The sequence below is a fragment of the Candidozyma duobushaemuli genome (assembly GCF_002926085.2).
Source record: "Candidozyma duobushaemuli strain B09383 chromosome Unknown D_B09383, whole genome shotgun sequence".
Taxonomy (NCBI): Eukaryota; Fungi; Ascomycota; class Pichiomycetes; order Serinales; family Metschnikowiaceae; genus Candidozyma; species Candidozyma duobushaemuli.
The window spans coordinates 945,616-968,325 of NW_020289898.1; the positions used below are offsets into that span (position 1 = coordinate 945,616).

The 22,710-nt window shown below is 47.5% G+C and overlaps 10 protein-coding genes across 10 annotated transcripts; 5 read left to right on the plus strand and 5 right to left on the minus strand. All coding sequences in view use genetic code 12, as the record gives it.

Moving 5' to 3' along the window:
• Positions 1–8: 8 nt before the first annotated feature.
• On the minus strand, positions 9–1,154 carry OGG1 (8-oxoguanine glycosylase; the record flags this gene model as incomplete). Its single annotated transcript, XM_025482467.1, has 1 exon — positions 9–1,154. The coding sequence occupies one exon, from the start codon at positions 1,152–1,154 to the stop codon at positions 9–11; it is 1,146 nt and encodes a 381-aa protein (XP_025337085.1).
• A 367-nt stretch (positions 1,155–1,521) lies between these two features.
• On the minus strand, positions 1,522–2,850 carry CXQ87_004011 (uncharacterized protein; the record flags this gene model as incomplete). The annotated part of the gene is made up of 1 exon (XM_025482468.1): positions 1,522–2,850. One exon carries the CDS (start codon positions 2,848–2,850, stop codon positions 1,522–1,524), a length of 1,329 nt encoding a protein of 442 aa, XP_025337086.1.
• Positions 2,851–3,538: 688 nt separating this feature from the next.
• On the plus strand, positions 3,539–5,835 carry CXQ87_004012 (ssDNA-dependent ATPase; the record flags this gene model as incomplete). The annotated part of the gene is made up of 2 exons (XM_025482469.1): positions 3,539–3,919; positions 3,952–5,835. 2 exons carry the CDS (start codon positions 3,539–3,541, stop codon positions 5,833–5,835), a joined length of 2,265 nt encoding a protein of 754 aa, XP_025337087.1.
• Positions 5,836–5,879: 44 nt separating this feature from the next.
• On the minus strand, positions 5,880–8,194 carry PRM1 (pheromone-regulated protein; the record flags this gene model as incomplete). Its single annotated transcript, XM_025482470.1, has 3 exons — positions 5,880–5,918; positions 5,945–7,678; positions 8,039–8,194. The coding sequence occupies 3 exons, from the start codon at positions 8,192–8,194 to the stop codon at positions 5,880–5,882; spliced, it is 1,929 nt and encodes a 642-aa protein (XP_025337088.1).
• Positions 8,195–8,552: 358 nt separating this feature from the next.
• CXQ87_004014 (uncharacterized protein) lies at positions 8,553–10,332 on the plus strand (the record flags this gene model as incomplete). The annotated part of the gene is made up of 3 exons (XM_025482471.1): positions 8,553–8,738; positions 8,762–8,809; positions 10,180–10,332. 3 exons carry the CDS (start codon positions 8,553–8,555, stop codon positions 10,330–10,332), a joined length of 387 nt encoding a protein of 128 aa, XP_025337089.1.
• Positions 10,333–11,979: 1,647 nt separating this feature from the next.
• Positions 11,980–14,268, plus strand: PSP1 (Psp1p; the record flags this gene model as incomplete). Its single annotated transcript, XM_025482472.1, has 1 exon — positions 11,980–14,268. The coding sequence occupies one exon, from the start codon at positions 11,980–11,982 to the stop codon at positions 14,266–14,268; it is 2,289 nt and encodes a 762-aa protein (XP_025337090.1).
• A 108-nt stretch (positions 14,269–14,376) lies between these two features.
• Positions 14,377–15,192, plus strand: CXQ87_004016 (phosphatase PAP2 family protein; the record flags this gene model as incomplete). Its single annotated transcript, XM_025482473.1, has 1 exon — positions 14,377–15,192. The coding sequence occupies one exon, from the start codon at positions 14,377–14,379 to the stop codon at positions 15,190–15,192; it is 816 nt and encodes a 271-aa protein (XP_025337091.1).
• Positions 15,193–15,665: 473 nt separating this feature from the next.
• On the plus strand, positions 15,666–16,565 carry FUS1 (Fus1p; the record flags this gene model as incomplete). The annotated part of the gene is made up of 1 exon (XM_025482474.1): positions 15,666–16,565. One exon carries the CDS (start codon positions 15,666–15,668, stop codon positions 16,563–16,565), a length of 900 nt encoding a protein of 299 aa, XP_025337092.1.
• Positions 16,566–16,610: 45 nt separating this feature from the next.
• On the minus strand, positions 16,611–19,831 carry CXQ87_004018 (uncharacterized protein; the record flags this gene model as incomplete). The annotated part of the gene is made up of 2 exons (XM_025482475.1): positions 16,611–16,988; positions 17,048–19,831. The coding sequence occupies 2 exons, from the start codon at positions 19,829–19,831 to the stop codon at positions 16,611–16,613; spliced, it is 3,162 nt and encodes a 1,053-aa protein (XP_025337093.1).
• Positions 19,832–20,977: 1,146 nt separating this feature from the next.
• CXQ87_004019 (guanine deaminase) lies at positions 20,978–22,399 on the minus strand (the record flags this gene model as incomplete). Its single annotated transcript, XM_025482476.1, has 1 exon — positions 20,978–22,399. The coding sequence occupies one exon, from the start codon at positions 22,397–22,399 to the stop codon at positions 20,978–20,980; it is 1,422 nt and encodes a 473-aa protein (XP_025337094.1).
• Positions 22,400–22,710: the final 311 nt, after the last annotated feature.

Genomic DNA, 22,710 nt, shown 5'->3' on the forward strand with positions numbered 1-22,710 from the left:
AACTTCATTCATGCCTCTGTCTTAATCCTTTTCACCGTCGCCTTACTGGTGATGCTCGACCTTTTCCCGTTGACCTCTAGCTTAACGGATTTACTCACTACCGATGGGGTGGGTTCAGTCTTCACGCTTGACTCCTTCTTCACCTCAGTAAATTCAACATCATGCTTAATTTTAGCTCCGTCTCTTTGATTAATGCCATTGTTCAAGTCCGAAAGGTCTGCTGCAAACATCACCAGCTGTGCCCATCCTGCGTACTTGCCAAATAGCTCCTGGAGGTGAAGGCGAACCTGATGATATGAGACCTTGTTCATAGTTTTAGGACCTTTGTATTTGTAATCCCTTGTAGCGATCTGTAAAACGTGTGTGTCAACAGGCACGACATCGTGCTTGTCCAAGGCCATGAGACAAATGCAATCGGCAACCTTTGGTCCAACACCAGAGAGCTGAAGAAGAAACTCGTGAGCATCTTCGTATGATTTCAATCTTTGTTCATGAAGTATATCCATCGAAATTTCTGGTACCTCAGGGTCCACAAACATCTTTGCAGTTTGGTTGATGTATTTCGCCCTGTAACCAAAACCCAAGTCTCTGAGCTTTCCTTCTACCTCTGGGCCTGCAAGGACTTCTGGCAGTGGGAATGAATAGTAGGCATGGTCCTCAAAGTCGTTGATGTAGGTACCGAACTCCTGGCACAAGGCATCGCACATTTTTGAGATCCTCTTAACGTTATTGTTGGACGAGCAAATAAACAGTATCACTGTCTCCCATGGATCTTGTCTGAGCATTCTTATTCCTGGAAACGTCGCAAATGATTCTGCCTTGCTCTTGGCTCTGTATTTGAGCTCTACCTCGCTCCATTGCTGGTAAAGCTCCTCAAGTTTGACGTCCAAGTTGAAATAGTCGTGAATAAATGCGTGAGTCTTCTCGTAAGCTTTGGAAACGGCGTTCGACGAGTCCTGGCCGTCAGAGAGAACGCAGGCGTAGTGGATCAGCTCAGGGTCCTGTTTCAAAAGAACGATCTGATCGTTGGCGGTAAAGCTCCAAATCGAATTAACATTTTTCCAACGGAAAGTCTGGCCACAGCGTAGTACCCTTGCCAAAGAGAGTTCTATCTGAGGGAGTGGGATCAGCTTCCATACCAAGTTGCCCGTCATGAGGAAGAAAAGGTAGTGAAGACTACTCCATACATCCCCAGGCGCGTCTTATCGCGATGGATTCCCAAAAAGGAATTGTTATTACTATGATCCTTGTAGCGTGAGTAAGCGACAATGGAAGCAAAATTACAAACAATATCCTTTGATTCCATTGGTATGAAGAACCCTTCTTCTCAAAACTACATTTATAGAGTTGTCTGGAATTTTCGCAAAGTATCTTGATTCTGACATTTTTGTTAAAAGTCGTATGCGCACTGAGAACTTGGGGTAGATCGCATCAATGTATCCCAATATTTTTAATTAGTTCTTCATCATTAAAAGCTGTTATTGTTCAAAAAGTATTTGTACCCCGGCAGCTTACTTGTTTTCACCCCTCCTGATTAAACAAATAGTCGAGACCTTTGCGAAGGTCTTCAAGACTGTTTTGAATCAAGGTGTAGAAGTCCCTCTTTAACAAAAGATGGCATGACTTGCGGTAATGTGTAATTCCATAATAAGTGTGGAACAACTCCGCTTCATGAGGTTTTATGTACAAGGAGCAGTGCCAGTTGTAGAAGGCAGTGTAAGCTCTTGTCGTCTGCTGATACAAAATCTGACATTTAGCGAGGGCTTCTGTGATATCTGTGCCTTCATCAGCCCACATAATGGAGATTTTCTTAAAAGCAGATAATGCCTTATCGCATGCTTCTTTTTTGGATTCTCGCAGATGACTCTTATTCACTTTTGCGGAGGTCTTCTCCAAGAGGTCCGCAAACCGACGCATCTCATTTCCTATCTCAGCAATTCTCCGTCTTAAGGGTGCGTTCACCTCAGTGGATAGGTATCCAAACAAGATACTGAATTGATCGAGGATCTCTTCGACCTTTGCATTCAGATCGGGGCAAGTCTTGGATGAGTCAATTAGATGTACGACCTCCTCCTCAAGCAGATTGTCCAAATGGTAGAGAACAGCTTCTCCATTTTCGTAAAGGATATCGTTGTCCGTTTGAGCTCCTATCTTCTTGAGAGCACGAGAGAGCTCTTTCAAATTATCAAATGACGGGGGCTTTGCAGTCCTAGTGGTACTGGTCTTGCATAGCTTAGAGGTTCCTTGCTTTGCTGCATTCTTTTCACAATTTTCTGGAGCTGATAGGGTTCTTTTTGTATCATCATCTTCCTCTGAAAGCTTTGGCCTAAGATGGAAAGTTGAGAGGAATCTTGCTCGCTTTGTTGGCTTCCTCTTCATTTGAAGTGAATCCTTCGTTGTGTCCTTTGCTCTTTTTGGTGCAGACAAGAAGTCTTCCAGCTTTACTTCAACATTCTTGGTCTCTTCACTTCCAGAACCATGCTCTTCGGGTTTAGTACTTTGGCTATTGGTATCGCCATGGTTGATTGAGAAAATGGAGTTGCTTTTCAATGAGTCTTTACAAATTTCAAATGATCGGCGAAGCGTGGAACATCTCTTCAACTCTTCCTTTCTCAAAGCTTTCTTTTTTTCTTCTGGTGAGTCAAAAACCTCCTCAATTGATATGGGTTTACTCTCTTTGGTTTTATCCGGTAGTATGGTCTTGTTATCATTTTGCTCTGCCTTCTTTTTGGTAGTCTTTCTTCTGATAAGATACTTTATTGACTTGCCTAGTGGATTTCTCAGGATTTTGTTCCCGTTTGCGGAAGTCATCGTCGTAGAAGCAGTGGTGCTGGCAGTGTTTTCTGGCATGATTAGTTTAGTGTAGCTAAATGAGCCACGTCATTGGGAACTTTGTAATTTATATTCAAGTAAAGTAACAGATGCTCTTGGTACTAAACCTTCCAGAAAAGTTAGGTTGCGTCATTCCTTTTGAAATAATGCTCTCTTGGAGTTTCCGAAACAGGTGGATGTGGGAGCTTGTGGGAAAGAGCTCATCCAAAGCATCTCGGCCAGTCAACCCGGAGTAGAGTGTGATTGAAAAAAATCGAGGATCAAAAATGTACACAGTTTAACGGACTAGGGCTTTATTCCCAACGTAGAAGACATCAATCGCCGTGCTTTGTAACTGGAAGACCGGCAGATGGGGGCTCATTTTTTGAGAGAAGCTGTCTTACAACGCCTTTATATGAGAGCTTAATCAAATCACTTATTTTTCTCGAAGCTTTATTTTGCCTCGAGTGGGTATTATTCTTGGTTCAGCATCTGGCTTCGATTTTGCAGCCAATCCAAGAGGCGCAATTAACCCGGGGCATTGGACAAATTATAAATTTTATAGCATCTGTTGGAGTTTCAATAGTACACAAAAGTAATCACTCTTCTAATTTATTTTTGATTTGGCCATCTTTATCTAGTATGGAGCTTGATGAGTGGAGCCTACTTCTAGACTGCACGAGTCGCGTACATCTATCAGGGACCACCAACCAGGTATATCAAGTTCATGGATGAGAAATGCCCCATATGCTTCAAATCGTTCCCGATAGCTTTTTTAGAGCGTCATGTTAATACATGCTTGGACACACTTGAGCTGCTGCTGCTGCCTGCCCCAGCACAGGAAACTGGAGATTCAGGCGATAACGGGGCTGACAAACTGAATCAAGAAGACGCGAAGCACCAGGACGCCTTTGCTGCGTTGGGTTTGAAAGCAGACTCAAGAAAAGCAAATGATAAAGCCGGTAAAAAAGGAAAAGCCTCCCTCACAAGCATCTTGATCGCCGAGAGAAGACTCAAACGGAAGCAGGAGGATCTTGAGCGAGAGATCAAACGACAGACATTGGTCTTAGAGAAAGATGTACCCCACAGACTCAGACACAAGTCGATAGTGGGCCAACACAAGTTACAGGTCTGCCTGAGATCGATGTTGAATCGTCATTTTCGAAGAACGGAGCCCTCGAAAACTCACAGCCTACGAATACGCAGCATATACCCAGCACCCCGGAGCTTGAAGAGGAAACCAGACAGAAGCTCAAGAATCAGGAATTTCTCAAGCTACGAAGGGAAGCCGAACTACCACTCGCACAAAGACTACGACCAAAAACTCTCGATGATTTCTTTGGTCAGGAAAAGTTGGTCGGCCCACACGGGATCTTGAGAAACATCATGAGTGCCGAGAACATTCCGTCGTTTATACTCTGGGGAGTTCCAGGAGTGGGTAAAACATCTTTGGCTCGTATAATTGCATCTCTGTCAGACTATAAGTTTGTCGAAATATCTGGTGCCGATAGCAACGCCAAAAAGCTAAAAGAAGCATTTGCAAACGCACAGTCAGAAAGACAGCTCACCGGGCAGAAGACCATTTTGTTTCTCGATGAAATTCATCGATTCAACAAGGCAGTCCAGGATATACTTCTTCCAGTTCTCGAGAAAGGCACAATCACTGCCATCGGGGCCACAACGGAAAACCCTTCTTTTACTTTGAATAATGCATTACTATCACGGATGCACACATTTGTTATGGAGCCTCTCTCGCTGGAAGCTCTCGTCAGAATCTTGAATCGAGGTCTTTATCTCATCAACAAGACCAGAAAGTTGGTCCACAAACTCCATTTGATCGCAATAAGCAGAGATGCGATTGATTATATTGCCCGGACTAGTACAGGGGACTCTCGTGTTGCACTCAATATCCTTGAATCAATTAATGCGTATCTTTCAGGCTTATCCTACAAGGTCATCTCGAAGAAGGATCCGGAGAAGGAATCGGTGGACGTTAATGCTAAAGTGGGAGTCATCAAAATTGGTATGAAGGAGCTCAAACCATTATTGGAAACACATAACTTCCACCAAATGTACGATAGAGTTGGGGAAAATCATTACGACACCATCAGCGCATTCCACAAATCTGTCCGTGGATCTGATGCAGATGCAGCCGTATTCTATTTGGTTCGTATGATTCATGGTGGTGAGGACCCACTTTTCATCGCAAGACGGATGATTGTGATAGCCAGTGAAGATGTAGGACTTCGGGATTCGTCGTGCTTGCCATTTGCTATTGCAGCTATGGAAGCCATTCAATTTGTTGGCATGCCCGAGGGCGAGATCATTTTGGCTCACTGTGCTGTGAAACTTGCCAACGCTCCAAAGTCAACTAAGTCATATCGTGCTTTAAGAGGCGCCCAAAGCTTGCTTAAAGAAAACCCGGATGTCATGAAACTCCCGATCCCAATGCATTTGAGAAATGCTCCAACGAAGCTTATGAAGGAGCTAGGTTATGGCGACACCTACAAGTACAACCCGAATTACAAGCATGGCAAGGCGGCTCAGGTGTACCTTCCTCCTGAACTCAAGGATACTAAATTTGTTGATGCCGGGCACTTTAGAGACGCAGATGAGGACGATATCTCTGCCGAGCAATACCAAGAGCTTGACAAGGAGCGCCAAACTTATGAGGATTATAAGAAGGCCAAGAGACAAAAGACTGTCGATGATAGAAACAAGCAACGCAGCCTTACACGCAAGGCCACAAGTAAGCTAATTGCGGATGACAGGCCAGAGAGATTAAGCAGTTATGACGAGTTTTTGGACAGAAGCGATCAACCGGAGTATTTTGATGGAACCGAGCGAGATAATTACTCTGATGACCCTGAAGCTTCGCATAATTTCGAATGCTCTTATGACGAGTTCGTTGATAATGGTGGCGAGAGGAAACACGCGCTGAACGTGAGCAGCCCTCTCGATTACCAAGAATCCCCGTCTCACTACCCTGATAGCCCTATTTATTACGATGAGATGACTACTTAATATGGGTCTCTGTATATACGCTGGAGGTTGCTCGAACAAACGGATCACTCACTGGATATCCGTATTCCGACTTTGATTTTGAGCTGAGTGGCTGTGGCATGCTGATGACCTTCGGTAGAACCAGCTTGTCCATGAGCTCGCGGATGGCTAGAATCGAGAGGCCCACAACGAAAAGCAAAAGCCAAACTCCTAGAAATACACATGAGACAATGAGCTCGATAAATAGCGACCTTTTGTAAGATTTGATGAGCTTGTCGCTTGAACTCTTGATAACGGACCCAATTCCACCGTCAGCGTCAGTCGTATCTTGTAAGGTATTAGTCATTAAACGCAGCATATCCTCTTCAGGTATTGAAGGAAACTCAATCTTCAAGTTTTCGTTGATCCATTGAAGACCATCCTCTATTTGCTCGAGTTTGCGGCCGATAGTGCAGTAGACAATGGTCTGTAAAGGTGAGGCAAAGGGGGTTCCACCGAATACTGAATTAATGGTTTCGTTGATGGAATTTTCAGCTTCAAGCAAGGTCTCGTATAGACCCTCGGAAGTGGTATCAATAGAGCCAAACAATGCTTCATTTAGACTTTCCAGCAGATTATCAAGTGCAAATTGTGTATCCGAAATGTACCCTTCGAAACTTCTTTGGGCGGTTGAGTTCTGAAGAGCTGCATTGTCTTGCGTGAAGAAGTTCTCAAGCTTGTTAGACGTAATAGACAAAGGCCAGTATTGGAGCCCAACTACCAACAATCCTGCTAACCCTATGAGGAGACAATTTGTCGCAGTCGAGGAGGAGATGTAATTGAGGAGCCACTTGACACGATAGTTGATATTGAGATTCATGATAAATAACCCGAGTCTATTGCGCTGCACTTCCAAAACATTACCAATTCTCTCTGGGCTATTTTCCAAGGTGAGTTCTTCAATGTGGCTCCTTCTTCTTCGGTATGAGCGATACATGAAAAATGTCAATATCATGACGAGAAGAAGAATTGACAAGCCAAGTGCCAAGAGTATCCATGAGCATGTAGAGTTGATGGACTTCTCGAGTTTTTGAAAATCAGCATCAAGTGAGTCGCAAGTGTTTCCTGATACACGATTCTGATAGCTCTTAATCTCATTAAGATTCAAAGTGGCATTGGAGGAAGTCATTGAGTCTACCTCCTTCCTGAGAACATCAATTGGCTTGGTGACAACTGACGTCAAATTGGAGAGGACGTCCTCATAGTCAGGAATTTTGTTTGATAAATCGGATAGGTCGTCAATAAATGTCGTTGGAATAGAAATGTTCTTGATGGTTGAAGCAGTCAAGTTCACCGTATCAACTGCCGAAGATATATCACTAGTATCGCTATCTGTGAAAAAAGACTTGATGCTTTTCATTGTGGTAACAAACCCGTTCACAACTGTCGAAAGACCGTCAAGAGCCGAATTGAAACCTTTCAAGAACTCGTTGACAACCAGCTCGACCGCCTCCGTTATGGTTCTCGTGGCATCTGTCACTATATCAAGAGCACCTTTCACAAAAGCTGTACAGAGGCAAGTGAATGTGCCCAAGTAAACCTCAATCATGAAACCAATAAGGCCTTTCAAAATTGCCAATGCTAGGTGAATGAGCATGCGTAGCTGTCCTAAAAGGTTGTTGATGAACTGCTCAATTATGTAGTTAGTCAATTGAGAAATAGCTTCGGGAACTTGATCTGCTTGCTTCAGTAGGCGATCCATCGATTGGCACATTTGTTCCGCTTGAGCCTGGCAGGCTGATAATCCTGTGAGCAAGGCATTCTTGAACAATATCACCTTGACTATGAGTAATACGAGGACTATCACGTATTTGTCAAGCCAAATCTGACTGACTTGTTCTGCAAAATTAAGGTAAAAGCGCATATGTGCTGATTGGGGTGCAACCCTGCCACACTTATAGTCCAGACCATCTGATGAATCTTCAAACACGGCTGAAACATATGGTATGCACGGCTATAATATGCCCCACAAACTGACGTCCGTTTTCAAAATAAAGAGAAAAATCTCGTAAACTCAAAATCTTAGGCCCACAGTAGAGAATTAAAGGTAAGTAGTAGCAGTTCAACACAATGGCATTTTGCAACTTTTATGTGCTGCATGACTGTAGGTGTTTCGCTGTCACATCAGCAGTACTTTTTTGCGCCAGCCTCAAGAAAGTTAAACTTTTAAATTGAGTGAAATTACAGGGAACTCGTTATTGTTCTTGGATGTTCCAGCAGTCTTGTCTCTGTAGTGTTGTAAAGACGTTTCTAGATGGTGCGTCTCATGCAAGTTCCAAGATATGTAAGCCAAGTACAGACAAACAAACATGTACCACAACACAGGAGCCTGCTCTATCATCTATAGCCCCCGAATATAACGTTTTGACTAAACAAATCCGTAAAATTCGCCAGAAAGGTTGGAATTGAAATTTATAGTACTATCACGTGACTTGCATCACATGACACACAGCATGTGACGTACGTAGCACTCACACGACCCATGGAACCAATCAAAGTGACGTAGTGACATACTATGCAGTATTCATGTGGCTTGCCACGTTGGTTAGCAGCAAAGCGACCTAAAGAAAAGAAAAGGGAAGCAAATTCAACAATAGAGGGAAGAAAATCCTGCATATAATCCCGGTGTGGGATTGCCAGGCGATAAACAAAAACGCTCAGAGAACCATCTCTTGATATCAACCAGTACAACAAGAACCATGTCTGAGCAGCCCAAGGAAGAGAAGACGGACAGCACTCACATCAACTTGAAGGTCAGTGACGGCACTGCCGAGATCTTCTTCAAGATCAAGAAGACCACCCCCATGAAGAGATTGATGGAGGCCTTCTGCAAGAGACAAGGTAAGTCGATAGAATCTTTGAGATTCTTGATTGACGGAACCCGTGTTTCTCCTGACAACACCCCGAGGATCTTGACTTGGAGGATGGCGATGTCATCGAGGCTCATCGTGAACAGGTTGGTGGTTCAAGGTAAGGTAAATACACTGTGTAAATGTACAAAGATTTTGGAAGTGTTTTGTAAACAACGGGTGGCAAAGAGGAGAGGAGAAGAAACGGTGGCCCACTCCAGCAAAAGTTGACAGCCGTAGGTAGACAAGGACTGCCTTGTAGAATGGCGTAGTAGTGCCGATAGGAGGGGAGTGTTTGGCGAGGCGAGAGAAGGTTGGCGTGACGCAACAATGTAGGTGGGTTTCAGAAGCGAAGAGTTTAAAACGGTATTTTGAGTATAGTTCTTTCTCCAGGCGGTGATTGAAATGCTGTTTGGTAGTTGGTATCGCAGCCGCACACATTTGCAACCATTAGGTGGCCCTGACATACCTAAGGGAACATGACGTTGCAGGAGAGAGATTTAGTTTAGCCGTTCAAAAACAACTAACGAATTCATGTGATAACGTCAACGAGTTCCTTGGGTGGAGGCGGTCATGCTGGCCCAATCTGGGGTTCTGTGGGGCCAATACGGGTCTTCAGAAGAGCAGACCCTCCCTGGTTGGAAGGCCCCTCATGAAAGAAGCAAAAACCAGAAACTGTCTGTGGGGCCTCGCATTCACAAACTTGGGCTCCTCAATTTGGCCTCCACAGTCGGCCTCCACATTTCACGTCCAATGACCATGAAAACCACCAAGCGGGGCCTCCCTGGACCATGTGGCTTGGACCGCCTCTACAGCTTTTTAACTGACACTACAACTATTCTTTAGCTTGAAAAGTGCCTTAAAATGACTTGTTTTGAGAAAGCTTGAAAAGAGCCAAATGACGAATCGATGCCTCTTCCCCAGACTGCCCCAGACTGCCAAACTGCAAGATGCAGATATTCTGAGACATTGGAGGCGGCTACGGAGGCAAGGAGGGGACCCCTTGGAAAACAAAGGAAAAAACGACTCTCCCTGACCTGGCACCTAGACCCTGAGGCCCCGCCCGGACCTTAATGTCCGCCCGTGACGCTGCCCCTTCGCAACCGTGGTGCCATTTTCCAGTGCGGTAGAAGTCGAACTGTAATCCGGGGAAATTTTTCAAAACAGGACATCCCTTCAATTTTTGATCTTTTAATTCGAATAAAAGAAGAAAGGGTGCCTGCCTCAACGGTTGCCAACGGCGCCAGGGTTACGGAGTTCGGATTTTCTGTTTTTCCTGGGGCGCCTTCCCCAGCTTTCACGCTCGGAAGAACGGATGTGCCTCGGCTCAACTTACGTCAGACGAGCTCTTGCACCAAAACGCTCCGTCACTTCCCGGTCAAAGTATAAAAGGCGCTGCTGCCACTGATTTTCTGATTTGTTTTCAAAAAAGCTAACAATGTGTTCTCCAGCTATTTGCGGCATCTGCCACCACAAGTCTTGGACCGGCTGCGGTTCCCACGTTTCCAACGTCATGGACACCTCTTCCAGAGAGGACTGGTGCACCTGTGAGCCTATCGACGACTCCTCTGACCTGCTGTACCCACCCAGAGCAGGCACTGGTTTCGCCAAGGCCTCGCCACCAAAATAGGCGAATCCAGAAGAAGAACAGGAGAGTTTTGGGGTGTTTGGGGCGGCGAGGGGCCGCGGTACATAGGTAATTCAGGACTTTGATAACGCAGTGTAGGTGATTCTACAATACATAGAGATTTAGTGAGTTGGCATTGTTCAGTGACTCAGATTGGTGGATTTTACGTGATCCATGGCATTTGTGCTGGAAGTGTCGGTTTGCTATCACCGGCTGTAACCGGATCATCTAGGTGCTGCCGGACATTTGCTCAACGGTTTCCAGGGCTTCTGGCAGGCTTGTGACAGTATACCGAGGAGCCAGCTGTGCGACCTGTCCGGGCTTACCGTATCAGCTGATGTTTAAAATTTTGGATTTTGATCGGCAGTTTTTTTTTTTTTTTTCTTTTTTTCTGGTTGTAAAAGGCTGTTGCCTCATGTTTCTTCAACAATGGCTGCGAAACGACCTTTGAAGCTCCATATCTCAACAAGACCATAGCACCTACCGCTGTATCATGATACTACATCTGTATTTTGTGCTCCACAGGCTGCTCAGTCTGCTCCACAGGATGCCTCGGTTCCGGGCCACCTCGGGAACTTAGCATGCTTTGCAGCACCTAACCTTGTCAGATCAAATGCGAAAGCTAGCTGTGTTGCTTTTCCAGAACGTGCTAGAGTTTCACAAAACACGGAGTTCGGACCATTTGCGTGTCGGAGAGATCCGGGCCCGTCAGAGTCCGCCATGTGGAAGAGCTGATAAGCGTAGAGTCAGTGCATGTGAGGCCGGCCTGAACATAGGCAGGGTAGGGTGAAGTCAGAGGGTGCTACAGTGGAAAAGATATTTACATTATAGCATTTTGGCTGATAGTGGCCCAATTCACAAATAACAACGAAAAAAGCAGAACTCAAAGTACCGACGCTGCCCCACTCTTATCTCTCAAGCCACTGTGATATCAAATAGGTCAGATTGGCTGCGAAACAGCTTCATTTCCTCCCGCCGACCCACCACTCCCCGCCTCTGCAAACTCTCAAAGCCTCTCGAACTAACCAACGTTTTTTGAACTTCACTTTTGACCCGCCAGCACAAACTTAATAGTACGACCGTCTCCAGCTACTATAGGTCTGGTGTACGGGTTTCCTCCTACCCTCTGCCACCCCGTGCTTCCCAGCTTTACCGCTTCAGGAAGCCTTCCATGCCGCGGCTTCATATGAAGAATTCTTCCCCAGCTTTTGCGCGACCGTCCCAAAATTTCTGTCCTGCAGACAAGCCGACGTCACTCGCATTGCTCGTCTGTTTCTCACGTTCACTCGTGCTCACTTAACGAGGCCTGGCAATCTGCATCCGCCAGGCGCCAGATACTCGCCACATTAACGCCGTTCACATAAAACCACACGTACCTTTAGCAGGAAAAAGAAATTTAAAAACCCCGCCGCACCCCTACACCCCCACCGTTCTATTTTTATTAAAATTAAAGCCCTGGCGCCCGCCGTAGACCCGTACACCCTCCCCTGAGACATCACAGTCCTGCCAGCTTTCGAGCATTGTTCGTGCCCTGTCCTGTGTCCCTCACTCGTGCTTGTTTTTAGCCCTCGCCACATCCTTCATCTTTCCTAGCATCACCGCTTCAATTACTCCACCCCACCACGAGCCCTGCCTCAAATCCTCCGAGTCATGAGTCTTAGGTTCCCGGACTTTCTCGGCTCGCTGGGCATCCAGCCGCCCAACGGCTCTGGCGACACAGCCCAGCCTTCGAAACAGCAAATCCACCACCATCATCCCAAGGACTCAGATTCTGAGCAGTTTGCTCCCGACACGGCTCCCCAGCAGCAGCCTCACCAGGATCCCGGTCTTGACTCTAATCTTGACTTTGATCTGCTTCTCAAGTCAAAACTATCCGCGTTGGGCAACAGATCTGACAACCTAGACGACCTGAACCTGGCCTCCTACTCCAACTCGTTTTCTCCCTTGGCCGGCGCCCACAATGGCTTTGCGCTTGACGGCAGCCCTAATATCCCTGGCCTAACCGACTTTGGGCCTTTCCACACCCAGAAAAACACTTTCCACTTGCCCTTGGAGTTGCAAGGCGGTATCGGCAACATCTCTTCCAGGAGACCCAGTTACGCTGCAGAGCTGTTCACCCGCTCCCAGCAGCCGTCGCTGTCGCTGCCCTCCCAGCAATTCTCCGGCCCCGCCTCCTCCGCCTTCCACCCTTCCACGGCGACTTCCAACAAGAACTCTTTGGCGTCTTTCGCAGCGGCCAACAACTTCTCCATGAACACCTCCCAGCAGCAGCAACAACTGCAACAACAACTGCAGCACCGTGGTTTGACCCTGGGTGCTCTGTTCCAGTCCAACTTGGGCCAAGATGCACTTGCCGATTCGCTTCTGAATTTCTCGCTCAATACGAACTTGTCTGACTTTCAAGCGAGAAGGCCCTCACAATTGGCCGACTACCAGGCTGTGCCCCAGCAGCAGTTCTATCCTTCTTTCCACCCACAGCTGCTGCCGTTTTTCTCATCCGGACCGGCCTCATTATCGTCATTCCACTCTGGTTCCTATCAGCAGGCTGGTTCTGCTGGTATGAACATGGGTGGTGCTCCTCCAGCACAGAACCAGGGCTCGCCGTTCACGAGCTCGAGCTCTCAGGTGAGCGGCTCGAACGTCGACATTGCTGCCTACGCCCAGGCGCTTCCTGGCCAGACTGTTAAATTAGACAATGGGCTCTTGTTGAAGGACCAGTATATTATGGCCTCCCCCGAGCTCAAGCAGCAGTTCCTTTCGGCGATCAAATACTTCCAAGATGTTGATTTGAGCGACAAGATATTGAAGAAGTTGCAAGAGCTTCTAGGCAACCCGGTTATCAGAAAGTTGATCACCTTCGTCAAGAACTTGAACAACCTCACGTTCAATCACAAAATGTTGTGTCTTGTGGTGAACAAGAACGGCAAGCTCGACTTGTTGTCTTACCCTAGCAGCTCAAACATCTTTCTTGAAAGAGACAACCTAGTAATTGTTGATGGTGACAGAGGCAAAGACTTGGTGATGATTTTAGAGCCTTTGGTGAATTTGGAGTTTGCAATCCTTTTCAACTTCCTCAAGAAAATCGAGCATTTGAAGTCCTTGACCATCAATGACGCCAATGGTGGTACATCGGTCAAGGGCAATCACAGTGGTGGTACACATTCCACATCTATGGACGCATCCACAATCATTAACAAACATTCGAACGAGGACAATGAGTTTATTATTACACTACCCACAAAGCAAGTGTTGCGTTTTGCCACGCCGAAAGAGATACAAAAATTGAGCGGCAAGTTCTTGGAAGAGAAAAAGGCATTCATCACTTGTTTCAACAAAATTAAGGAGTTAGGACTCAATAATGATTTGACGCTTATCAACGTCGAGTATCAATGTGATTTCAAGAAGTTGATCTTCTATTACTATGCTGGTTTCAAACGGATCGATTTCCGGGGTTTAATTAAGGAATTGTTCAAGATATACAAGACACGGATCTGGTTATGTGCTGTCTTACCATACGATAGAAGAGAGCTCTACACAAACTTGGCAAAGGAGAATACAGGCGGCGAATTGTCTACCCTTGGTAGCATTCCAAAAGAATACGAGTTGTCCAACGAGCAAATCTTGAACTTCTCGGTCAAGGAGTTCAACAAATTGCCCAAGCCCACGTACTTCCACCTGCGCAACATGTACAGTTTAGTGCTCAACCTTGAGAGTGACCTTAAAGGCAAGTTTTACGGTTTCACCCAGATGAGCGACGCTGGTGTTGCAGAGCATAATGCAGGTGCGGGTACACGGTCTGGCACTACAAGAACCGACGATACCGCCAACTCCAGCCCTGGTGGAAAAAACAGTAAGCTGTTCCGCAAGAATTCCTACCAGATCCCCCGAATTTCGATCCCTTTGGTGGACACAAAAATGTATAATCTGACGGGTTTATAGAAAATTATGATAGAGTTAGCAGGCTTGGCTTTATGTAGTCGCGGCCAGTGCTACATAGTAGAAGATCGGGCCCCAGTTACGTGAACGAAACCTCCTTTTCTCCTCACCATGACTTTGACCACATATATAAGGCTGAAAAGATTCCGAAACTATGGTGTCGATTGGACCGTCACGCTCGTTGTTTTGACTTACTTCTTCTTGGTGGCCGAACATGCCAAACCTTTCAATCGTCAATTCAAGCTCAACGATCACACGATCCAACACCCCTTTACCCACCATGAAAGAGTGACTGGACCAATGTGTCTTCTTTTAGCTGCTCTTGTTCCAACCATTGTGATGACAACAGGAAGCTTTTTGAAGCACCGCAAGAACAAAGATCAGGCTTTGCACTTGTTGCAAGTCTCCTTGCTTGGGTCTGTTTTAACTGTCAGCGTGGCCGGTGTCATTACTGACATTTTGAAGAACTGGGTCGGCAGACCACGTCCTGATTTCTTAGAGAGGTGTGGTGCCCCTGAGGGGACTCCTATGGATGTTTTTGTGGATATTTCGGTCTGCACTGCTCCGCTAGGCGAGTTGCGTTTGATCGATGGTATGAGACTGACGCCGCTGGGCCATTCGCTGATTTCATTTTCGGCGTTTTTGTTTTTGGCAATGTGGATTTTCGGCCAATTGCAGCTCTCCGTGAACGTGGCCTCAAAGCCTGTTTACTTGTATATTCTCAGTTTATTGCCGCTCATTTTGGCAGCCTATGTGGCACTCTCTCGAGTCCAGGATTACAGACATCACTTTCTGGACATAGTGCTGGGCATGCTCATTGGCTGTACCGTGGCTGCAGCCATCTACAGAAAATACTTCCACTCCTTGTTTGTCGAGAGCTCCCACGAGATCAACGGCGAGGAAGAAGCCGGCATCTTGCCCACTTGATTGTCGACAACACTATAAGACCAGTTTGGCGCTGTACCACTGTTGGGGCTCAAACAGCCTCCAATTGATCTACTGGCCACCCGAGACATCCAGACCATCTTTATAACGAACCTTTTGCGGCTCTAGACACCTTATCGCTGAAGTAGCTTCGTTGTCACGGATACGTCTCGCATTAGCACTCTAGCGAGAACTTCAAAGCCTATATCAGCAATATATGCATTAGCGACTAGTCCCCACCAACATCAAACGTAAGCCTTGGCTGCCAGAAACAAACTCCAAATTTCTTTTGCTTCGCCCCTTTTTTATTATTCTGCAGCTCCTCTGTCCTTTATGTTTTGGTGGCCAGCTCCCCATGTTTCAGAATGCACCCAAGTGTCTCAGATGCGGTGCAGGCGAAACCATTTTGCAGCCAATACTCTTAGCCACCAATATAAACCCGAAGGCTCCTCAATTCCTTTTTTAAACTTCATATCATGACTACCGTCTACCAAGTTGTCTACGACACTGTTTCTCTGGCTGTGCTGCTGGGCCTGGACTCAGATACCACCATCACCTTGCTCACTACTATCAGAACGACTACCTATGAGCCGATCTCGACCACTGCTACTGCTTCACAGCTGGCAGAAATGATGGAGCCTTCAATCAAAACATCCACTCTGTCCTCGACTTCATCTTCTACTCATGCATCGCTGACTTCTTCTCTCAAGTTGGCTCAAACTTCCTTGGCTTTGACAGAAACGATAACTGAACCCGGCTCCAATACAAGCGGAACAAAGCTAGGATTGGCAATCGGCATACCAATTGCGGTCATTTCGCTTTTCGTGCTTGTGGCATTGGGATGGGTGTTTTTGAGGAAGAAGATCCGGTCAAAGTCCACTGAGTATTTGACCTATGATGCTGAAGAAGCATACGGAGGGAAGCCTACTTTTGAAAGAAGAAAGAATCTTCCAACATCGACTGAAACAACTGAGAAGAACCCACCACGTTTTTTGAGCCGCCTCTCCAGAATGGTCAATCCTGAATGGATCCTGTCCTTGGACTTGAAGCTGCCTGTGTTCATGAAATCATTTAACTTGAAGAAAGAAGAACCAGAAGAGAAGCAGGAAGAAAATCTGTCTGTGCCAGGGTACAAATCCAAAAGACCTCCTTCGCTAGATTTGTCTAAAGGCTCCGTGAGCTCGGTGGAAAATGTTTCATCAGATTCGAAGCTCGTGGTTATCAAAGCTTATACAAAATCCCAGGCTGGAGAAATATCCATCGTTGTTGGAGACCTTGCTGTGATGAACTTCCACAAAGGAAATGAAGCTCATATTAGTCTTCTCAACAGAGAAGGCTACGGTTTTGTTCCCATGAACTGTCTTCGCAAATATTGAATTTTTTTTGTCCGTATGGATACTTATAATACACATCTTGTAATGTTACAAATAGGCCTCGATGGGTCTAGTAGGGACGCTGGTAAGCGTTCTGTTGGCCATTGGGCTTGTATCGTTGATAGTGGCCGTATTGTCCATCAGGGCCTGGGGAGCAGCGCGGTGTCCCGGCTGGGCCTCGTATTGATACACTTGTTGAGCATCACCATAAGAGCGAACGCTTTGTTGGCTCAAGTTTTGATGCATGGGTGCCTGGGGTTGCATGCCACTGTTGTATTGGTGGGGTGCCCTTTGGAGCGGCTGCTGGTATCCTTGTTGTGGTGGAGGTGCTTGATAATTCTGAAAAGCTCTCTGCTGGTAAGGATGAGCGCCACGCTGCTGGTAGGGATGTGGATGCTGTGGATGTTGTGGATGCTGTTGGTAGTGCTGAGGTGGTCCATGCTGCGTTGGAGGAGGCAGTCTCATAATCTTGGGTTGTGACACACTAGGGGAATACCGGAGTAACCGTGGGCCTGAGGTGGACGCTGCTGGTACTGAGGATGCTGCTGGTACATGTGCTGAGGGCCTGGACCCGGTGGCATCTGCTGAACAGGCTGCTGAACGGGTTGCTGGGGAGGAACTCTGAAAGCAGCTGTTGGGGCAACAGTTGGGGAAGATTCATCGTTCTTGGGTTCAGTGACAACAGTGGATGGGATAGCCTGGCTCTGTTGAGGTGCTGGGCTGCCCGCTTGAGGCGCTGGACTCTTGGTCTGGGGAAGAGAGTTCTGCGAGCTGTTGGGCGACAGGATGTAACGAGGTCTGTTGTGCTCCAGTGGTGCTGAGAGCTCCAGAGTCAAGTTCTTCGAAGGCCTCGATTTCTGGAGTGAGATTTGACGTGGGTCCTGCTGCTGGCTGTATTGGCCTTGCAGAGCTTGCTGAATGTGCTGCCCATATTGGCTTTGCGAAGAGCCCTGGCTCTGGCCATAAACCTGATTGCCTTGAGGCGCCTGGCGCTGAACAGGGGCATTGTCATTGAGGTTGAGATGCTGAAGCTGGGGAAGCTGGTTTGCACGAGGAATAGAACCCTGATGTTGTTGCCCATAGGCATATTGACGAGGGGGATCTTCGTCATCGCTCTCCTCTTCTTCAGAAGATTCTTCTTCGCCACTGCTGCTTTCAAACTTTTCGTTGCGCAAAGGCCCGTCGGTTTCAACAGTCTTGGAAAACTGCTTGTTGAACTCGTTATATTGAGTTGTAGGAGACTGGACCAGCGACATACTGCTGTTCCTCTTGTCATAGCCTGGCACCTGCAAGCTTGCAGAAGGCAATGGTGGTTCTTTCAAGCTCTCTGTAGACTCCTCGTCTTCCTCTTCAATGTCGTCCTCACTCTCACTCTCACTTCCAAGCAAGCCCTTATCAGTGGTTGGGTAAATACCACCACGCATCAATGACTTCTTTCTCATGAGAGTTGGAAGCTTGTCCTCCTCAATCTCCTCGGCACCACCCTTCAAGATCTCGTTTCTATCGTGGAATCTATCGGAGGGGCTCTCTATAGTGGAGTACTTTTGATAGATGTCTGCGAGTTGGACAGACTTGTGTGGGTCGGCCATACCAGCAAGACCAGCACCAGCGGCGGCACCAAATCCAGCACCAATAGCACCAGGAGCCAAGCCTTGCTGGTTGCGTTGCTGAGGTGTGTTGACCGACAAGTTGTGAACGTTCTTGTTAAAGCTTTGGTCAGTTTGTTTCATGACTGGATCTGGACCAGGTGGAGGTGGTCTGTGACGCTGAGGCAGACGTTGAGGCAGGCGCTGGTACTGCTGCTGTTGTTGTTGCTGCAAATGCTGGCTTCTTTGAGCCTGAGCCTGAGGTGCGCTGCGAGCTTCTTCGCCAGGACGACCCATTGGTTGAGAAAGAGGGTGAATAGCATTTCTAGTCTTCTCCACCTTCTGAGGGTTAGGCGACTCGTGTAGGTTGTTGGAGGGCATGCGAGACGTTGTAGGGCTGTTTCTGGGACTCATCGAGTTCAAAGCACCCATGTTGCCTCTGGAGCTTCCGCAACCGTTGTAACCTTGAGCAAGCTTTGACTTTAAAATACGCTTGATGTTCTCTGTCCACTTACCGTGATCCCAGCCCATAAATGCGTCGGTACCGGTAAGCGGGTGAAGATCGCCTACCATAAGGTAATGCACGCGAGGCAAGGTAGGCAAACCGAAAAGAAGGGAGTCTGGGTCGAGTCTGTCGGCTTTAAGACGCTTTGGACGACCGTAGAGGCCGAATGCATCAAGCAACGGTATTAAGAATCTGATCAAAGTGTCATAACCCGCAACAGCGGAGTGTTGTTCTGGCATGAGGAAAAGAGACGTTTCTTCAGACTGAGCAGCAGACTTTTTGGACTTTTTAGTCGACGGCAGCGAGAAGTTGATTGCACCTTCAAGCTTCATGATGGTACTCTTGTCAATAAAGAACGGCAGCTGTGGGTAGATGGCGGTGACCATGGAGGCCGAAGTGATAGTTCCTAGTAAGCTCTGCTTCTTCATCTTCTCGTTATCATAGAGCAACACACGGCCCAGCGTGAACTTGTTTTTCTTCGACTGCGAGGGCTCAATCACAGCGTAACAGCGTTTCCAGGCCATGCCTGAACCGTAACGGATCTTGACCCAGTCAGAGTGGTTGTAGCGCTTCTCGGCCAAAATGGTCCTTATATCGGAAAGACGAGAACCACGAGCCGAGAGCAAAGCACCCGTGTACGCCTCCTGCAAAGAATTGTATTCGTAGGTGGCCAAGCGAAGGCCAATGTACCATTCAGCCAAGGTTTCGTAGGATCTGAACTGGAGGATGAATCTGTTCTTCAAAGTCGTGGATACGATGATCACGTTTTCAAGCTGCTGCTTGGCCGCCGGAAGTACACGCATGGCGTTAAAGATAGCATCAGTGAAGTTCAAGTACTTGGGTTTGGACGATGTTTCGAAAAGCTGTTCTGGCAGGTCTTTGAAGCGAGCCAAGTTGGCTGCGTCCCAGTACGCCAACTGGGTGCCTGTAAGGATACCGTACACCTCCTTCCACTCACGGTCACCCGCCTTGCCGTCACTATTGAGATCAGAATACAACATGAAGATTCCCTCGTGGTAGCGTCTGTGAGCTTGAGCGGACAACAAGGTGACTATGGGCACGAGTTCTGGGGAGATTTCGCCATCGGCACCAGAGGCCTGATCCGGAGAAATCAGCCTAAGCAGAGAAGCCGGCTCTTCACGAGAAGCCAGCTTTCTCGGCGACAAGTTGAGCTTCATGGTGAATCTGGGGACAAACGTTGGGTTGATCTAGGGTAGGATTATGGAAGAAGGCCTGGTGCAGGGGTTTTTATTCTCTTTTTTATGTGGGGCCTGTTCACAGACAGGCGAATAAGGTTTAAGGAAAGCTGGCTGGAAAGTAAGTCCGGGGAGGAAGCCAGAAAAGCTCGAGTATATAGCTTATCACGGGGCAGAAACACCAGTTTGGACGAAAACAGTGCAGCGCGAACTAGCAGAAAAAAATTAGTCTCAAGACGCACAGAGAGATGAAAACAGACACGAACCACCGCGGCGGTGCGGAAGGGCGCCGAGAACCCACAGCCTTGGTAAAGAGCCCGATGGGGATTTCCAATTTTTTAAACACTTTTTGCACAATGCATTTTGCAAAAAAATCTCTAGATCAGTTGGGCTTGACGCCAGCCTCTCAGTAAGTGCCCGCTAAATCGCTGCAAGGACGTTTTAGGCAGACCTCGCATGGCCCGCTCGCCCACTCTGGTATCGCATTTGCCCTTTTCAGGCTGCCCAGAGCCTCACCCTAGTAAGCATAATGCTGCCGGGAGGGACGGAGAAGACAAGAATCCATGGGGCAGAGGCCTGAATGTTTGGACTAGAAATCCTGGCCCTAAATTTCTCGGCTCCTATTGGCTCGCCATGTCGCTTTTTTGGACCAGGCTTGACCTTTCGCTTTCGCAGCTTGGCCCATTGTCCACAGTAAGCTAAACACAATGCTGGGCGTCATGGCCGTTGAACATGGAGACCCAGCAAATCTTGCCGTGCTGAACTGCCTCCATCTGTGCTGCATCTGCCAATGACGTTGCTGAAAGCGACCCGAAAAGCCTCCATGGCTGAAGCCTCCATGTGAACACTCGTATGAGCCTCTGCGAATTACCAGAAGCCTTGCCAACACTGCCCCAAAACAGCCAGCCAGCACTGCTGACGATTCAAACTCTAAAAGTCTAATCCTCCTCTCGGCAGATATTTTTTCGTTAAGAACCCTATGGCTCTGCCTCGTCCTTGCAAAAGCGGCTATTTTGCAGCCAGACCGCACCTCGTTAATGCAATCTCTGCTTTAGGCCCCGCGGTTCAAGAAGCCCCCATCCACACGGCTGCTTCCATCTGTTATCTCTATCTATCTTGACGTCATCTCTACGCGACTCTGGTTTTGTCCACCACAACACGGCCATTGCACCAAACCCTCACGCAGTTGCGATCATCTCCAGCGAAAACCCACTTGTAGAGAAGGTTGAGGATCTTGTCTTGCACAGCCTCGGGTTTGTCGTTGCCGTCGGGTCTCTGGAAATCAAAAACGTCCACATTGGTGCCGGGAACGTCGAGGTCGATCAATTGAGCATCGAACTTCTTGCCTGCCTCCAAAGTACCAACAGCATTGCCCAAATTGCATGCTTTGGCGCCTCCCACGGTAGCCATGTAAAGTGCCTCGGCTACGCCTATCTTGCAGTCTTTTTCGGCGTCCATTGCCAAGTGGTGAGACACCATAACCAGGGCCCGGGCTACCCCAAGAATAGACTGCTCATAACCGCCGGCAAGATCCGTGCCCAACGAGATGTTGATGCCGTCTTCGTGAAGATACTTCTTTACGGGCGCTTCTCCACTTGTGATGAACGTGTTCGAGCTGGGGCAGTGTGCAAGCGATGTCTTCTTGGATTTGATAAGCTCGAGCTCAGGACCAGTCAAATGGATTCCGTGAGCCAAGATCGTTCTCTCGTTCAAAAGCCCGAATTTATTGTACACAGACGTGTAATTGGGGCATTCGGGGAACAAAGACTGGACCCACGAGATCTCGTCCTTGTTCTCAGAAACGTGTGTTTGAACAGGCAAGTCATACTGCTTCACCATTTGTCCCAATTCCGTGAGAAGTTCACTCAGACACACTGGAGCAAAACGTGGGGTTACGATGGGACAAACCAAGGAGCAGTCCACGCCCTTGGACTCCAACTTGTGGCAGTGATCCACCAATCTCTTCATGTTTGCAACCGTTTCCTCTAACGTTTCCTGGTACGAAGGAAACGAGTCATTGCAGTCCATGCAGACCTTTCCCACAAAAGCCCTCTGTCCCTTTTCGGCGGCCAAGTCTGCAAAAATCTCGGTGGTTTCTGTGTTGACCGTGGTGAAGTAGGAAGCACAAGTAGTACCATTCGACAAGGTCCTGTCGAGAACCTTATTGTAAACATCCCTGGCTAAACGTTTTCCCTCCTCTGAGCCATTGAGCTTCAGTTCAAGCGCAAATGTGTGGTTGTTAAGCCAGTCAAGCAAGGGAAGATCAGACCCGATGCCGATGTTAGGGTATTGGGACGCGTGGATGTGCGTGTCAATGAAGCCAGGCATGAGGAAGGAGGCCAGTTTATGAGAATTGTCAACAAAAGCAACCTCTTCGTCTTTGACGTTACCGCCCGATTTGACGAGTTCAAGAGCCTCCTCCTTGGAAGAAGCCTTCTTCACGAACTCGATGGTACCTTGTGCATTGATCCCAACGTAGTGATTCAAGAGAATCTCGATTGATCCAAGCTTAGGCGTGTGGACAATATTGCCGTAGTACAAGGTATACATGTTGAAAGAAGGTGGTTGAGGATTAGGGGAATTGGTCAGAGATAGCCTTGGCTTGATGAAGATAGTGCGATAGTGCCGCGGAAGAGCCTCGGAGAGCGGAATTTGGAAAAGTGGTGATTTTCGGTGGTTTTGGAAAAGGGAGATCCTGGTTGTGCTAATTGGGTTGATCTTTGCATTTGTGGAGTGTTGGACGTTAAAGGCTCGTGAGGGGTTGGTTCTGGTTGTGTGCTAGAAACGTGGATCACTAGGATGTATGAGAGCATATAAGGAATTCGGCTGTCCGATGAAGGTAAGAGATAGTCTCTTCGACT